The sequence below is a fragment of the Pleurodeles waltl genome, chromosome 7 (assembly GCF_031143425.1).
Source record: "Pleurodeles waltl isolate 20211129_DDA chromosome 7, aPleWal1.hap1.20221129, whole genome shotgun sequence".
NCBI classification, from domain to species: Eukaryota; Metazoa; Chordata; class Amphibia; order Caudata; family Salamandridae; genus Pleurodeles; species Pleurodeles waltl.
The window spans coordinates 1,109,752,324-1,109,767,938 of NC_090446.1; the positions used below are offsets into that span (position 1 = coordinate 1,109,752,324).

The window sequence follows — 15,615 nt, forward strand, 5'->3', positions numbered from 1 at the left end:
AGGTAGAATAGAAAAGACCTGCCTTAGAAGTCTAAGTAAGCCGAAGCACTTCGATGAGATGTGCTTTGCATGAATGTCCAGCGTCAAGAGGGGGTCAAGCCAGATGCCTAAACTCTTTATCTCCTTCTTAGGAGGGGGAAATTTCTCCAGCACCCGTGGGATCCAACCCATTGTTCCTGATCTGGGTTCCAGACCTAGGATCATTATTTCTGTTTTCTCCTCGTTTAGCTGTAATTTGCTGTCAGTCATCCAACCTGAAACCGCTTGTAGGCAGGAGGATAATGTGACCCCTTCTAGGGCCACATTAGGGAAGGAGACGACCAACTGAGTGTCATCTGCATAAGACACCAGCGTTAATCCAAAAGATTCCACCAAAGATGCTAAGGGAGCCATGTATATATTAAATAGTGTCGGACTAATGTGCTCATGTAATTCAGTAAACCCCAGCTATGTTGCAGAATTGGTCCTCAGTTTTGGAATAATTCTAAGCTATGGGCACAGAAAGTACTGTTATCATTAGGATCAGCCTTGCAGAATAACAAATTGAATTAAAGGGGCACTGTAAGTTTCAAGACATTAGACCTTAAAAAGAGAAATAAACTGTCTGCTGTTTTCCTCTACTCTGGGCTCTTATAACTGCTGTTATAAGAACAATGTCTGTTATGTAACATACATTTGCACAAAGGAATGGAAATTATCTCATTATAAAAAGAAACAACCAATATGCTCACCCTGTGTGAATAAACATTTACATATGTTAAGATGTTTTTTCATGCTAGAGAAAACGGTCATTTGCCAATCCGCATAAATACTGTACCTGACAGCCACAAGTCTAATGTCTGAATATAACAATAAACAGAACGTTGACAAGTTAGCATTTGCCTCACCAGGAGTCGCATTTATATTAATATTTGTTGATCTATTTGAGTTAGTAACATTTTGTATTGAGATCTGTTAATTTTGCAGCAAGTATTGGAAAATACAGGTGAATTAAACCCATTAATGCGCGGAAACAACTGGTGCCGCACACTCGTTTATTACCGGCACCTATGTGTTTGGTTCACAGGGCCGTACTGGTCAAGTTCTTTCTTCCTTAGAACGGCAGATGGTATACGATGCTTTGAAGTCGCTGAAAAACTCTTCGAATTAAAAGGGGAATACATTAATGGTCCTCAATAAAAACAATTGACACATCTGTGTCAGACCTTTCCCTCCCGCCCCCCCGCACAGAATTCACATCGAATTTTGCCTCGGGGCGTGCAAAACGGGCACAGCATAGGTCTCTATAGGGGGAGAAAACATATGGGAAATTCTGAAAGAAGTTAAAAGGGCGCTTATGTCCTAATAGGGAAAAGGCCAAAACGAGAAACCAATGTAAAAAGACCCTCTCATGACAGGAAAAAAATATACACAGAGGGCTGGGCTGTTGCAGGTGCTATTTCCTCGAAATGGGCTGTCTATATTGTATAAACCATTATAAAAATTAGATGGGATTATATTGTTACATAAATGTTATTATAATATTTAAAGTTCCCCACCTTGTTTCTCTACAAGCACTGACTAATGCAAGATAGCATATGATGTGGAGAAATAAATTGTCTATTACGAATGATGGATCAGTTATGTTGGTATCTTTCAGAGACTCACAAACGTGCCTTTTCTGCCACCTGCCGACAGGTTTCCGGAACTCACATCACAGTTTTTTAACCATATGTATTTAATGAGGAAGAGAATGTTAAATTACAGTAATGACATGTTTTTAGCAAAACTGCTGGACTTGATGGCACCATAACATATGCAGTAGGGCCATCACCTTTTGAGCGCCTCATACGTCATTTTTGATCGTAAATACACTGATACAATTCATCATATTTTTACATCCATTCTCAAGCTAATTTCAACCCTAGCTCTACCCGCTTTACTATAACAGGTTGACAAAAAAAATCGTTTCCAGTTGTAGCTTTTGGTTCAGCGCATTACTTCTTATAGGTATATGTTCGGAAGATATTTACCCTTCGCTTTTAATCAGCTCTTCTCTGTTCCTACTGGAGTGGAAGGGCGGTTTCCATATAAATGGAGAAAGACAAAGGAGCAGTCATCGCTGTAGGGATGTAATGGAGTCTTCTGCAACATTTCACAAATGCAAATGCTTACACAGCAGCAGACCACACCACTGAGGCACTAGGAGGCAGGTGAAGGTGACACCTAAAATAATTACTTAAGCATCTCAGCCAAGAGGGTGAGACCATGAAGCTGATGACCAACCTTCCACGAGTACAAAATCACCTGGGCCGCCTCATCAAAGATTGAATGCACCGATCACACCCCCAGTGCTACGAGAACCGTACACTGGTTGGTAGTAGAACGTCAAACGCTGCCTTATGTTTCAGGATAAAGCGCACACAATGCACAAAGACATGAATGTCCCTCTCTGTAGGGGAGGAAGGACACACCCAATATGGGAACAACTAGGGTTGCTCCATATCACACAGCAACCAGTGACCTTGGGTTCTTCCACCTCAGTCAGTTTTGTAAAGAAAAATAAAACATACAAAGCAAACCAAGACTGAATTGCATATATGGTCTAGAAACCATATCCAAAAGGTCAACTAGGACAAGGACATTAGCTTTTCCAGAAGATGCTATAGCATCGTTTCCCAAACTGTGGACACACTGGTGGGTTGAAAGATGATGTTTGGTGGAGTGTGAAAGTCCCGGCCTACCTGTAAGTAATATGTAAAATGATTAGTCAGTGCAAAAGTGCTGAACAATGTCCCTAAGTCCAGTTTTTAAAACACACCCTTTCAAGTATTCCCAAGCAGGACTGCCAGTGTACCTTACAGTATTTGTTGTTGCTGTTTTTTAACTTCACAATGCCAGTTTAACAGAGAATGTGCTCACTACATGTGATTATACACAATAATACCATTTGTGTACGACTTTCATAAATACAATGAGAAATTCGGATGAGGTTTAAAGGCCAAATCTGCTGACTTTGTGTCTGGGAAACCAGGTTCGAGTTCTGGCATTGGGTCAACATGCTTTGATTCTGAGCAATCACTTAATTGCTGTGTTTAAAATAAAATTAATCTGACCTTGTGCAATGTAATATGGTGCTCATGTAAAGTGCTCCAAAGCCCTTAGGCAGTAGGCACTATGGATACACACCTCGTCAGGAGCAGTCACAGTCCATACAAGGGTGAAACTGTGTCATTTTATGGAGTGACATGTCCCTTACACACTAGAAACTATTTTTACCAATAGAAGGAAGAAGGAGCTGAGCTCCAGATCAGCAGCTGAAGGCATGGAAAGAAAGAAAATTACATTAGCGCTCATAGGTGGCACTTGCATGTGATTCTGCTCGTCAGTTCCAGAAAGTTCATGAGCAGTCATACAATGCCACCTACTAGGGTGCAGAAGCACTGTTTTGAGTTTTATGGATCAAGTCTGGTGCCTGGAAAAATTCTCAAGGTGAGGAATCTGCAGTTAGAAGTACATATCAGAAAAAGCAACTCATTTTTAGTCATTCTTTTCAAAAGCCCATTTCAGACCACTTTTGGCACCTAGTGGCAAGCCCTCCAAAGTTCCACTGGATGTCAATCTTGAACAAAAAACAGATTGAACTGTTTACTTTTACCTCTGTCCATGTATGAGGCTGTCTGACAGATTATGACAATATTTCAAAGGAGGAGTGGGTTCTGTGTGGGCTACCGAGACATCTACAAACATCTTAAGTCTTTTTGAGAAATGCCTTTGGTGGTGCTACAGCACCAAAAGGAGGAACTACAATGGTGGCTTACCTCATCAGTCATGTCCCTGGAGACATAGTTTAGGATGTCTCTGGCCACATCTGCAAACAATTCATCACCAGTAATCTGTTCAAACACAAAAAAAGCTTATTTTCTTTCATTGTAGCAATCATTGAAAACGTTCCAATAATAGGCTTTGATTAAATAACACTAGAGTCACTTCTGCTGGCTCTGATATCAGAGCCTGTAACATTAAAGTAGAAGTTACTTACCTTCAGTAAAGATATATCTAGTGGAAACATATTCTAGTTTCAGATTCCTTACCTAGAATTTTCCCCCAGGCGTCAGACTGGATCCAGAGATTTTTTCTTCGAGCAATACCCTTGCGCGTCAGTAGGTGGCGTGGGTGGACTCCGCAGGCATAGTTGGCGTTGTGATGACATCGGGAGTAGTACATAGATGCCACCTCAGCGCAGTGACGTCAATTTCTTTTCATGACTTGCCACAGCACAGAGCCGCAAATAACACTTAAATTGGTGCGTCAGAGCCAAGGCCCTGAATGGGGAAGCTCTGTCCCTAGAAATCAGTTCGCAAGTGGGGAGGATGGGTAGGTCGGTAAGAAATCTGCAACTAGAATATGTTTCTACCAGATATATCATTACCGAAGGTAAGTAACTCGTACATCTAATAAAGACTTCTAGTTGCAGATTCCTTATCTTAGAATAGACACCCAAACAATGCCATCCTCGGAGGTGGGCTGCAAACTAAGGTCATACTAGAAAGTCCTGCAGGACCGAATGACCAAAGTAGCTGTCCCTACGGACCTGACTGTCCAGGCAGTAATGTTTAGTAAATCTGTGCAGGGATCCCCCCATGGCTGCCTAGCAGATATCCAGGGCAGGAACTCTGCATGCTAACGCTGTGGAAGCAGCAGTTGCTCTGATTGAATGAGCATGCAAGCCCTCAGGGGGTTGCTTTTTTGCCAAAGCATACCACATCTTGATGCAAAGAAGTACCCATTGTGAGGTGGTACATGGTTACACCGTCTTCCCTTTCTTCACACCTATATATCCAACAAAGAGTTGATCATCCACCCGGAAATTTTTTGTACGATTGAGATAGAACGGCAATGCTTTTTTTGGATCCAGGCGGTGGAGTCTCTCCTCCTCTTAAGAAAGATGTGGAGGTGCATAAAAAGTAGGAAAAATGATGGACTGACCTACATGAAAAGGTGTAACAACTTTGGGAAGGAAGGAAACCTTAGTGCGTAACACCAGTTTGTCAGGGTGCACAGACAAAAATGGGGACTTAGAAGATACAGCCTGAAGCTCACTCACTCTGCAAGCAGAAGTGATGGCAACCAGAAAAACAGTTTTGAAAGTAAGGAGTGGTAAGGGACAATTGTGCATCGGCTCAAAGGGAGTACACACATTAAATAAGTAAGGACAAGATTGAGATCCCCCTGAGGCATGATAAATGGAGTGGGAGGAAACAAATGGGTGAGGCCCTTAAGGAATCTGCTAACAATAGGAGATTTTAAGAGTGAAGGCTGATTAGGCAACGTAAGAAAGGCTGAGACAGCCGACAAATAGCCCTTCAGTGTTCCCAAAGCAGAGCCCTGCTGGGCCAGAGAAGGAATGAACAAAAGAACCTCAGAAAGAGGGTATTAACAGATCTGTTGGTACACCATGCTATACATTTTTGCCAAAGACAGGCGTATACCATTTTGGTGGAGGGACGCGTGGTTGCCAAGATTACATCACAGACTTCGGGTGGAAGGTCAAAAACTGTCAACTGCCGCAGCTCAATCTCCACGCATAATGGCGAACATCGGAAAGGTTCGGGTGGAGAACCATCCCCTGCTGCTGCGACAGAAGATCCTCCTGAAGGGGCAGTCAGGGTGGAGGATCGGAGGCCATGCTCAATAGCTCTGGGCTTCTTGAGAACTCTGGACAGAAGTGGTATAGGCGGAAAGGAGTAAAGGAGGCCGGAGTTCCACTCAAGACAAAAAGCGTCTCCAAAAGAGGGCGGCCTTGGAAACCCCAACGTGTAAAACAGCTGACACCGCGTGTTCTCTGCGGAGGCAAACAGATCTAACCCAGGCTCTTCCCACTGCTAAAAGAGATCCTGCACCACCTCCGGATGGAGACACCATTCGTGATTGGCTATGCATCGACGGCTGAGTTTGTCTGCTCTGGCATTCAGAGAGCCCGCCAGATGTTGAACCACCAGGGTGATGTCCTGATGTGCCAGCCATATCCAGAGGTGTAGCACCTCCTGACAAAGGGTCAAGGATCCTACTCCGCCCTGTTTGTTGCAGTACCACAAGTCAGTAGTGTTGTCTGTGAACACTTGCACTACTTTCCCTTTGTGAGAGGGAAGAAATGCTTTCAACACAAGCCTGATAGCCCAGAGCTCCAGAAGATTGATGAGGAGCCCAGACTCCGCCAGAGGCCTCTGATCTCCGCCTCTCCCATGTGGCCGCTCCATCCCAGAAGTGACGTGTCCGTCACTATGGATGGATCTGGTTGGGGAAGGGAGAGGGATCTACTGTTGACCCAATGTCAATTTGAAAGCCACCACCGCAGGTCTTTCGTAGTCCCCTCAGAGATCTGGACAATGTCAGAGAGATTTCCCTGATGCTGCGTCACTGGAACTTCAAGTCCCAATGCAGAGTCTGATTATGCCATCTGGCATGTGTCACTAGCTGGATGCAGGAAGCCATGAGGCCCAGCAGCCTCAAAGTCAGTCTCACCGAAACCCAAGATAGAGGCTGAAAGATCAGAATCATAGTCTGAATATCCTGGACTCGCTTTTCAGAAGGATAGGCCCAAAATTGCACGGTGTCCAGAACAGCTCCAATGAAAGGGAGCATCTGAGAGGGAGTCAGGTGTGACTTTGGCATGTTTATAGTGAACCCCAGCGCGTGCAGGAGGTTCCCTGTAGTCTGAAGGTGGGAGACGACTTTCTGGGGCGAGTCTGCCTTCCACAGCCAGTCGTCAAGGTAGGGGAAGACTGAAACCCCCAACCTACACAGATGAGCTTCAACCAGTGCCATCACTTCCGTGAACACCTGAAGGGCGCTGGTAAGGCCAAGGGGTAGCATGGTAAACTGAAAGTGCTTGCGGCCTACCACAAATCATTGGTAACGTCTGTGGGCAGGTAGGATCAGAATATGGAAATAAGCCTCCTGCAAGTCCAAGGCTACCATCCAGTCTTCTGGGTCCAAGGCAGATAGGACCTGAGCGAGCATGAGTTTTCTGAATTTCTCCTTTTTGAGGAAGAGATTAAGGGCACCAGAAAGTAGCGGGAATAACACCCATGACCTACTTCTGGCGCAGGGACACTCTCTATGGCTCCCTTGGCCAAGAGAGCCGTGACTTCCTGGCAGAGAAGTGCCAAATGACCCTCCGGTATACAGCTGGATGATGGAGGCATGGCTGGTGGGGCAGATTCAAGGGGAGGGAGTAGCCCCTTTGAACAATCTGCAAAACCCACCTGTCCGTAGTGATGGATTCCCAGTGGGGCAGGCGATGGCGAATCCTGCAACCAACTGGACCAGAATGAGGGGACGGACTCAGAGGGTTTGGAGGCTGAAGCAGGGGCAGTGTGGAACGGAGAGACCTCTGGTTCCCTGTCCCACAACCACATGGGATTCCGCGTCCCCTGCCACACAGCGGCTGAACAGCATGGATGGCACGGTTGCTGGGAAAGGGACGCAACAGGGAGCCCCTTCCGTGGCCACAAAAGGGGCAAAAGGCAGACTGTTGGGGACAAGGTGCAGTGGAAAGGCCAAGGGACCAAGCCATAGCCTCAGAGTCCTTGAGCCTCTCCAGCGCCAAGTCCGCCTTGTCTCCAAAGAGATGGGAGCCATCAAAGGGCATGTCCATAAGAGTCTGTCTGACATTCCCGGAGAAACCAGATGTATGTAACCAGGCGTGGCGCCTCAAGGCCACCGTCGTCGCAACCGATCTACCCAGCGAGTCGGTTGTGTCCAGCCCACATCGGATAGTGAACTTTGCTGCATCTCTCCCATCGATGACAGCTTGGGAGACGATAGCCTGGGCCGCCTCCGGTATCTGCGGCAGTACTTGCGTGACCGTATCCCACAGAGAGTGAGTATAATGACACAAAAGGCATGAAGTGTTCACTGACCGCAGCGCGAGACTGGAGGAGGAAAACATCTTCCCAATTTGTTTCAGACTTTTTAATTCCTGATCTGGATGTGCGGAAGGGAATGCACCCGAAGATGAGGATGCTGGAGGACAAGGCTCTCAGGCGTGGGATTTTGGGACAGGAATTTAGGATAGTTCGGGGCGGGCCAATGGTGGCGTGTGATTGTGCTGTTCACAGGAGCCCCTGTATTGGGTTTGGACCAAGCACCCAAAAGGACATCGGTGAGGACATCAATGAATGGAAGAAGAGGCTCAGATGTGAAAGCCCCTGGTTGAAGCACCTCTTTCAGGAGATCAGACCTGACCTGAACAGTAGGCAGCTCAAGGCCGAGCACCTCAGCTGCCCAACTGACCACCATGGAATAAGTTGCTCCCTCAGCTGTAGCCACAGAAGGAGGAGACGGCCCCATCGAAGAAGAAGGTGGCGTCGGCCGACGCTGGTCCGACTCAGTCATTGGGGATCAGGTCGATGGTGGGCACCACCGATGTCGGGAGAGTCGACAATCGAACTGGCTGCAAGGGAGGCCTCGATGGTACAACCGGTGCTGGCTTCAGATCCGAGAGTGGATCCAGAGGGGACTTCGGTGGCCGGAGCCACCGGCGCGGAACCTGAAGGCCCCCCAACCGAACCACCTTGGGTCCGAAGGCGCCAGACCAGGCCAGACTGGCCAAAAATGAGGCGCATGGCCTCATAAAATTCCTTCAATTTGGCAGGGGTCACCCGGCTCCCGGAAACTCGGGGAGGTGCAGAGCTGACCCAAAAGCAGGCTCCGAAGACAGAGACCTTGGGCGTTGACGTTCCTCCCACATCGCATCAGCCGAGCAACGGGGTGAAGTTGAAGGATAACGGGATTTTTACGACTTCCTCTTCTTCTTTTTACCTTGACCCAAAGACTTTGAAGAAGACGGTGGTGGATCCGCGACCAGTCTCGAGACCTTCCCCTCGAGCATGTCCGGGACCTATGCAGAGTCGAGCGGCGGGCTGCCATACGCTTGAGGGATCACTCCCTTAAGGCCTTCGGGTGAATGGCCCAGAACTCGGAACACGACTTCGGGTCATGGTTGCGCTCCAGGCACCACAAACAGACCCGATGTGGATCTGTCACCATCATGCGGCGACAGTCTTCGCACAGTTTGAAGCTGGTCTGCGGAGACAACCCTCAACGCACCAAAAACCTCACAAAAAGTCAACAAAAGGGTCGAAGTTGGTCAACAATTCACCAAGGGTAGCTCTCTCCGGAACTGCGAGTGGTGCAGAAGGAAAAGAACTGAAGTCACTGCGCTGAGCCGATGTCTATGTGCTACTCCTGACTTCATCACGGTGACCATGACGCCAACAACGCCCGCAGAGTCAACCGACGCCACCTACCGACGCGCAAGGGTATTGCTCGAAGAAAAAATCTCAGAATCCAGTCTGACGCATGGGGGAAAATTCTAGGGTAAGGAATCTGCAATTAGAAGTCTCTATCACGTCAGTGGAGCAGTTACAGGGAAATCTTAGGTTTATGGCAATGACACTGGTTGGCTATCTCAGTCAGAATGTCAGACTGCAAACATCCCATCAAGGCTATTTATCTAGAATTCATAATTTACATCCTTGTATCAAAATGTTATCATCAAAGGTGTAGTCAAACAATTCATGAATATGTAACGTTTAGGGCATTGTGGAAAGATGTTGGAACACTTTTTATATGTATACTTTAAAAACTTTTATTCTTTGACACACACAGTTCTCTCTTCGGAAAAAGAGCTCTGGGGCAAGGGAATAATGAGCTCCTGCAAGCAAAGTTATTTCAAAACAGTGCACTCGGCACTAGTTTATGAATTTACAAGAAATCCAAATGGTTGCGAGACACAGGGTTGATCAAGTCACCATGCAATTGAATGTTGGTTGCTTGCAACTGCTCCTTCAGAACAGTTTTTACAAGCCAGTTCTTGCAAATGAATGTAGGTAGGCATGTTTACAGTTTGCAGACACCAACAGCAGCAACTGTAAAAAAGATAAAAGCCAGGTGTAATGGGACATTTGATGACAAGATTACCAATATGAAGTGAGTTTCCCACTGACTGAGGGACGGGGTCATTGTTAGAAGTATGCAGTATCAGAACAGCTGGGGACCCTGTGCACCAGGTGAGGCAATGGGACCCTACCACAGGCTTTAGCACGGTCCTACTTTTCTTCACAAAATGGGGCTACAAGGCAGGAAAGCACGAGAGAAGGATAAAATAAGAAGTGACTGCTTACCGTCTGTAACACTATTTCTGGTGGATACTATACAAATGTCCTCTAGGTGCCAGGCTAGATCCAGTAACTTTTACCCTGCAAAAGCTCACCAGGGAGCACTATGCAGCCTCCACCGTGACTCTGCTTTCCCAGGATGTGACAACAGTAAATTTCAAAATGTGCTAATCAGTGCACACCACAGTGACTCACAAGTGAGAAGAGTAGGTGGTGAAGAATCTTCAGGAACATAGAGGATCCATCAAATAAATCATTACCAAATGTGAATATCTTTTTCTTCTGATGAATACTTATTCATGCAGATTCCTCAAATTATGAATGAGTCCCAAAGCAAGGTGGAATTTAATGCTGATTAATCAATGAAATCCTAAAAAAAAGTTCTGCAATGTACTGTATGCTTGGGTTGTGGGGAAGTAATGTTTAGCAAAAATATTTGAGGATAACCACAGAGCCATCCTGTAGATGTCAACTACAGAACATCTCTGGTGAGAGCAATTAAAGCGGGTATGGCTCTGGGGGAAAAATGTCACCCAGACGGTATTTCTTGGCCTCAGCAGAGCACATTTTAATACAAAGGGTAACTGAAATGATGCACTTGATCACAGATGTGCCCTTCTTGTCTCTGGTGAAGCCCACAGAGCTCACCATCCATTCTGTCCTGTCAAGTGTGGTCGATATAGTAAGTCACTTGGGCCCTAATTAAGACTTTGGTGGACGGAAAAGGCTGACCGCGGAAGTCCTGCGGTCAGGATACCGCCAGTGTGGTCCCCTTCCCATAGCCCCTATTATGACTTTCCTGCTGGGTCAGCGGGAAACAGCCCACAACATTGACACCGGCTCATAACTGAGCTGGTGGCAAAGTTGTGGTGTGTAGTGTGCACCAGCAAGTGCATGGGAAGTGCAGGGCCCCCATGGGGTCCCCTGCACCCTGTCTATGCCAGCCTTTACATGGCGGTGCTACCACCATGTAAAAACTGGCAGAGAGGGGAGGCCGTAATCCCCAGGGCAGCGCTGCCCTGGTAGATTAGGACTGCCAGCCCCTCCAGTGGAGGAGAGAGGGCGGTGAAGGCAGTCCGACCGTGGTGCAACCACCACTGTCGTACTTGTGGATGTGGGACCGCCACACTAGCGGCAATCCGACCGCCACTGCAGCCCTGGTGGTCTTAAGACCGCCAGGGTTGTAACGAGGCCCTTGGTGTCTAGCATCCAATCTGGGCAGCTGCTCCTCTTTGTTTCAGATGAGGAAGGGGATGAAAGATGGATGAGTGATGGACTGCCTTATGTGGAAAGCAGACACCACATTTAAAAGAAAAGATGGACAAGAACGAAAAATCAGTTATCTGCATAGAAGACCATAAATGTTAGTCAGACTGATAGGATCTGAAGTTTACCCACCCTATGGGTTGAAGTCAATGCCACTAAGAAGACATTTTTTGAAGTGAAAAGTTGAACTGGGAAACCTTGTACTGTGTCAAATTGGGACGGTAATCCATAAATCAAGATTCAGATAATATTGAGAAACAAACTGAGTGGGTGGAAATAAGGAAATCTTTTCAGAAAATGCACCACTGGCAACTTACATACTGATGGTTGGCCAGTGAGGCACATAAAGGTGAATAGAGCACCCAAAATACCTTGTACGGTAGTCATTAACAGCACCTACTGGGCAATAGGTAGTGCAAAATATAGGACATTCGAAAGTCATTAGTGAAATGGGTAAAGCCCTTCCTACTCGCACCACTGACCAAACTTGTCTCAGTGACGCGTATAAATGGATTTTGTGGCAAGTTTCCTAGTAGTAAGACAGAGTTCACGAATTCAGGTGGAAACTAAAAGGACTCCAGCTCACACCATTCATTTTCCACATGAGTGACAGCTGTGTTTGGGACGAAGAAGACGGCAACACTGCCATAAGAGCAGTTCTCTGTCCTGAGCATAAGAGGAAAAGGGGTCTGAACGCTGAATTCTAACCAATAAACACACCAAACCCTCCCTGGTCAAAGCAACCAATATTAGCTTTGCTTGATCTTCCCTAACATCAGCAGGACTCTCACTGGAAATGGGACTGGTGAAAATGCAGAAAGCAGGTCATGTGGCCAGTCAACCTTGAAGCACCCTCAGGTAAGCATAGGGAGGGCAGTATCTGCAAAAACATTGTTCTATTCTGTCCCGTGGAGAAAAGATATCATAAGCACATCCTATTCTGGAAAATATTGCACCTTGGAATAAAGTTCTCACTTGTGTTCTTCCAGAAAGAAGGAAACCAGGGTATCTGCTGTCATGCTGGAGAGACCTGGAACGTGTGCAATTACCAGGAAAATGCCTTGCTGGTAAGCCCAACACACGCAGTCGAGTTACCTGCATTGCCCACACCTCTTTGTCTGTTAATTTAATGGAAGGTGGTTGTGGTGTCTGAAAGAACATGAATGGCATTAGATGAGAAGGAAAGAAGGAAGGCCCACATTGCAAAAATGGACCACCTGCAGCTCCAACACATTTATATTCCCTCTGGCTCCTGGAGGATTATCTTAAGATGAGAAATCTGCAGGAAGGAGTGTCCACCTGAAAAAAAGGAAACTGGCTACAGGACTGGGGTGACAGCAAAGTCAGTAAGTCCATTGATTCAGCATGTGGGAAGAATGAGCAACATCTTGGTTTGGGTGACGGAGGACGGGGGCAGCAACAGCATTGTTGTAGGTGCAATTTGAACAATGTGCACTGGGAGAGCATTGAGAGGCTTGTGGTGCACCTCTACATTGGCAAGGAAGAAAGAAGACTCCAAAGGGGAATAGGGAATAACTAGCAGAAGAAGAGAACATATGTTGTTCCATCAGCAAGAAGAGACAAGAAAGCTCATGGGGCAGAAGGTGCAGCAAATAATGGGGTGTTGTCCCAAGGGGAAGGAGCAAGCAACTAGTCTGATTTCCTAGTCCAAGGTTTTCAGGACAGGTGTGTTGGTGTAGGAGGGCAGCAAGGTCTTATGGTGAAATCAGACAACATCAGGATAGACAGTATGAGGCTATGCAGATTAGAAAGGGCTAATGAAGGAAAAGTGAATTATCAGATGGATTGAACACAACGGAACAAGCTTAAGAAAAGATGAGGGGACTGATGTAACCCCTGGATCCCGGAAAGCTCTCCAGCAGTAATATTAATGAAAACATACGTGGATATATGGAGGTGCCCAGAGCAAGAGGACAGGTTGTTGGAGATAGAAAAACAAGTCAAATGATGAGAGGTAGGGCTGGGGCAGTGGCTTATGGAGGGCACAAAGAAGGACAGAGGCATATTCATATAATTATTTAAGCTATTACACATGGAAGGGGGTTGAAGGAGGAAGAGAGGGAGCAAACTAAGAAGGCCAGGCAGTAAGCAAATATTGATAATATATGAAAGTACAATTTGTGAAAAAAATACCTGTTTAAACACATGGAAGTTACTAGGCAAGAGCAAATACATTTTTGTAGGAGGCTGGCTTGGTTTGTAGTGGATACCTAAGGTACACCTTATACCAGGTCCAGCTATCCCTTATGGTGAAATGTAGGCAGTGACTAGAAGCCAGGTTGTCTAGAGGCAGCTGTAGCAGAGCAGCCAAGGATAAACTAGGAGACATACAAAGCTCTTACAATACCACTATAGTCACACAATACTAACACACGAGAAAGACAATACTCAGGGTTACCAAAAAATAAAGGTACTTTATTTTAGTGACACAAGTCCAAAAGTATCTTAGAGGCTTAACTCCCTTAGGAGGTAAGTATTATACATAAAATATACAGTAGTAACCAAAATCAGGTAAGTAAACAGTCATAAATTAGTGCAAATAGTGAAAATCACCATAAGTTACAATGGGCTATGGGGAGCACAAACCATACACTAAAATAGTGGAATGCTGTTTCCCACCTAGGCAAGAGTATTGTCTACAGGTGTGCTAGGAGTGTAAGAAAACACCAAAGGAAAGTAAAGTACCCCAACCCAGAGCCCAGGAAAGCAGGAGTAAAGTACGGCAAGTTTCCTCAGAGCACACAAGTCGTGATAAAGAGTAATGCAAAAACCAAGCAAGACTGCAAGACACCAACAATGGATTCCTGGACCTGAAGACCTGCGGAGAGAGGAGACCAAGTCCAAGACTAGCTGAAGAGTCCAATAGTAACAGGAGCCCCTGCTTAAACTGGATGAAGGTGCAAAAGTGGAACCTACGGTTAGAAGAAAAAGTTAGAGATTCACCAAAGAAGACAGCTGCAGGTTCCTGCTTGGTGCAAGAGATGTCCCACATCGAATGGATGGATGAAGGCTGGCTTTCATCATTGGATTCCGCCAACAAGCCTTGGCTCATGCAAAAGACGTGTTTGGTGGGAAAAGGTGCTACCTGGACCTAGGAGGGTCCTGGGGGTCTCAACTCAGACTGAGGAGACAGAGGGGGCTCTTAGCACTTCAGAGAGCCCTCAGAAGACCAGGCAGCACCCACAGGAGTCCCAGGACATGGGGAGAAAGGAGTTGCAAATAGCGGTCGTCGCAGCACTACACAAAGGGATCCCACGGTGCCGGAGAACAACTCAGGGAGCTGAGCGTTGCAGGATAGAGTGCTGTGCTACGCTGTGTACAAAGGATTCCTTGGAGAAGCGCACAGAAGCCCTAGGAGCTGCAAAACAAGCAGAGCACAGGGGTACTGTCTGGCTTCGGGAGGCAAACTCTTACCTCCACCAAATTTGGACAGTTGGATCTTTGGACAGTCAGGATCACTTCGGTCCACCACCAGTGTTCCAGTGTTCCAGGATCCACGCTCATCGTCAGGAGAGGGGACCCAGAGTACCGGTCGTCGCTGCAGAGAGGTGCCTGCTGAAGCAGGGAAGTGACTCTGTCACTCCACAAGAGATTCCTTCAGTCCTTCTGGTGCAGGATGAAGATAGGCAGTCCTCTGGGCATACACGACCTGGAAACTGTTGCAGTTGCTGGCAGGAGCTAAAGTTACAGAGTTGCAGTAGCCTTCTTGGATACTTTGTTGCAGTTGTAGAGTTCCTGGAGCAGTTAAGCAGTTTATACGACGGTAGAAAGTGAAGTAGAGGTTGCAGAGGATTCCTGCTGGAGTCTTGCAATCCGAATCTAAGGAAACACCCAGAGGAAAGACCTAAATAGCCCTGAGAGGGGGATTAGTCACCTAACCATTGGTCACCTTGGGAGATTGGTCACCTAACCAGGTAAGCACCTATCAGGAGGGGTCTCTGACATCACCTGCTGGCACTGGCCTCTCAGATGCTCCCAGAGTTCCCTGACCATCCTGTAAACAAGATGTCAGAACCCAGGGACACTCTGGAGGAGATCTGGGCACCACTCCTGGGGTGGTGATGGACAGGGGAGTGGTAACTCCCCTTTCTTTTGTCCAGTTTTGCGCCAGAGCAGGGACTGGGGGGTCCCTGAACTGGTGTAGACTGGATTATGCAAGGAGGGC

At 46.8% G+C, this 15,615-nt stretch overlaps 1 protein-coding gene across 5 annotated transcripts in view; it reads right to left on the minus strand.

Annotated features, from left to right (window-relative positions):
• The window catches only part of SPATA20 (spermatogenesis associated 20), a 1,104,606-nt gene that overhangs the window by 574,147 nt on the left and 514,844 nt on the right, over nucleotides 1-15,615 (minus strand). For all 5 annotated transcript variants that reach the window (XM_069200053.1, XM_069200051.1, XM_069200052.1 and 2 more), the window contains one exon: nucleotides 3,801-3,875. In XM_069200053.1, the coding sequence (XP_069056154.1) occupies nucleotides 3,801-3,875 (75 nt within the window). The remainder of the gene's footprint in view (nucleotides 1-3,800; nucleotides 3,876-15,615) is intronic.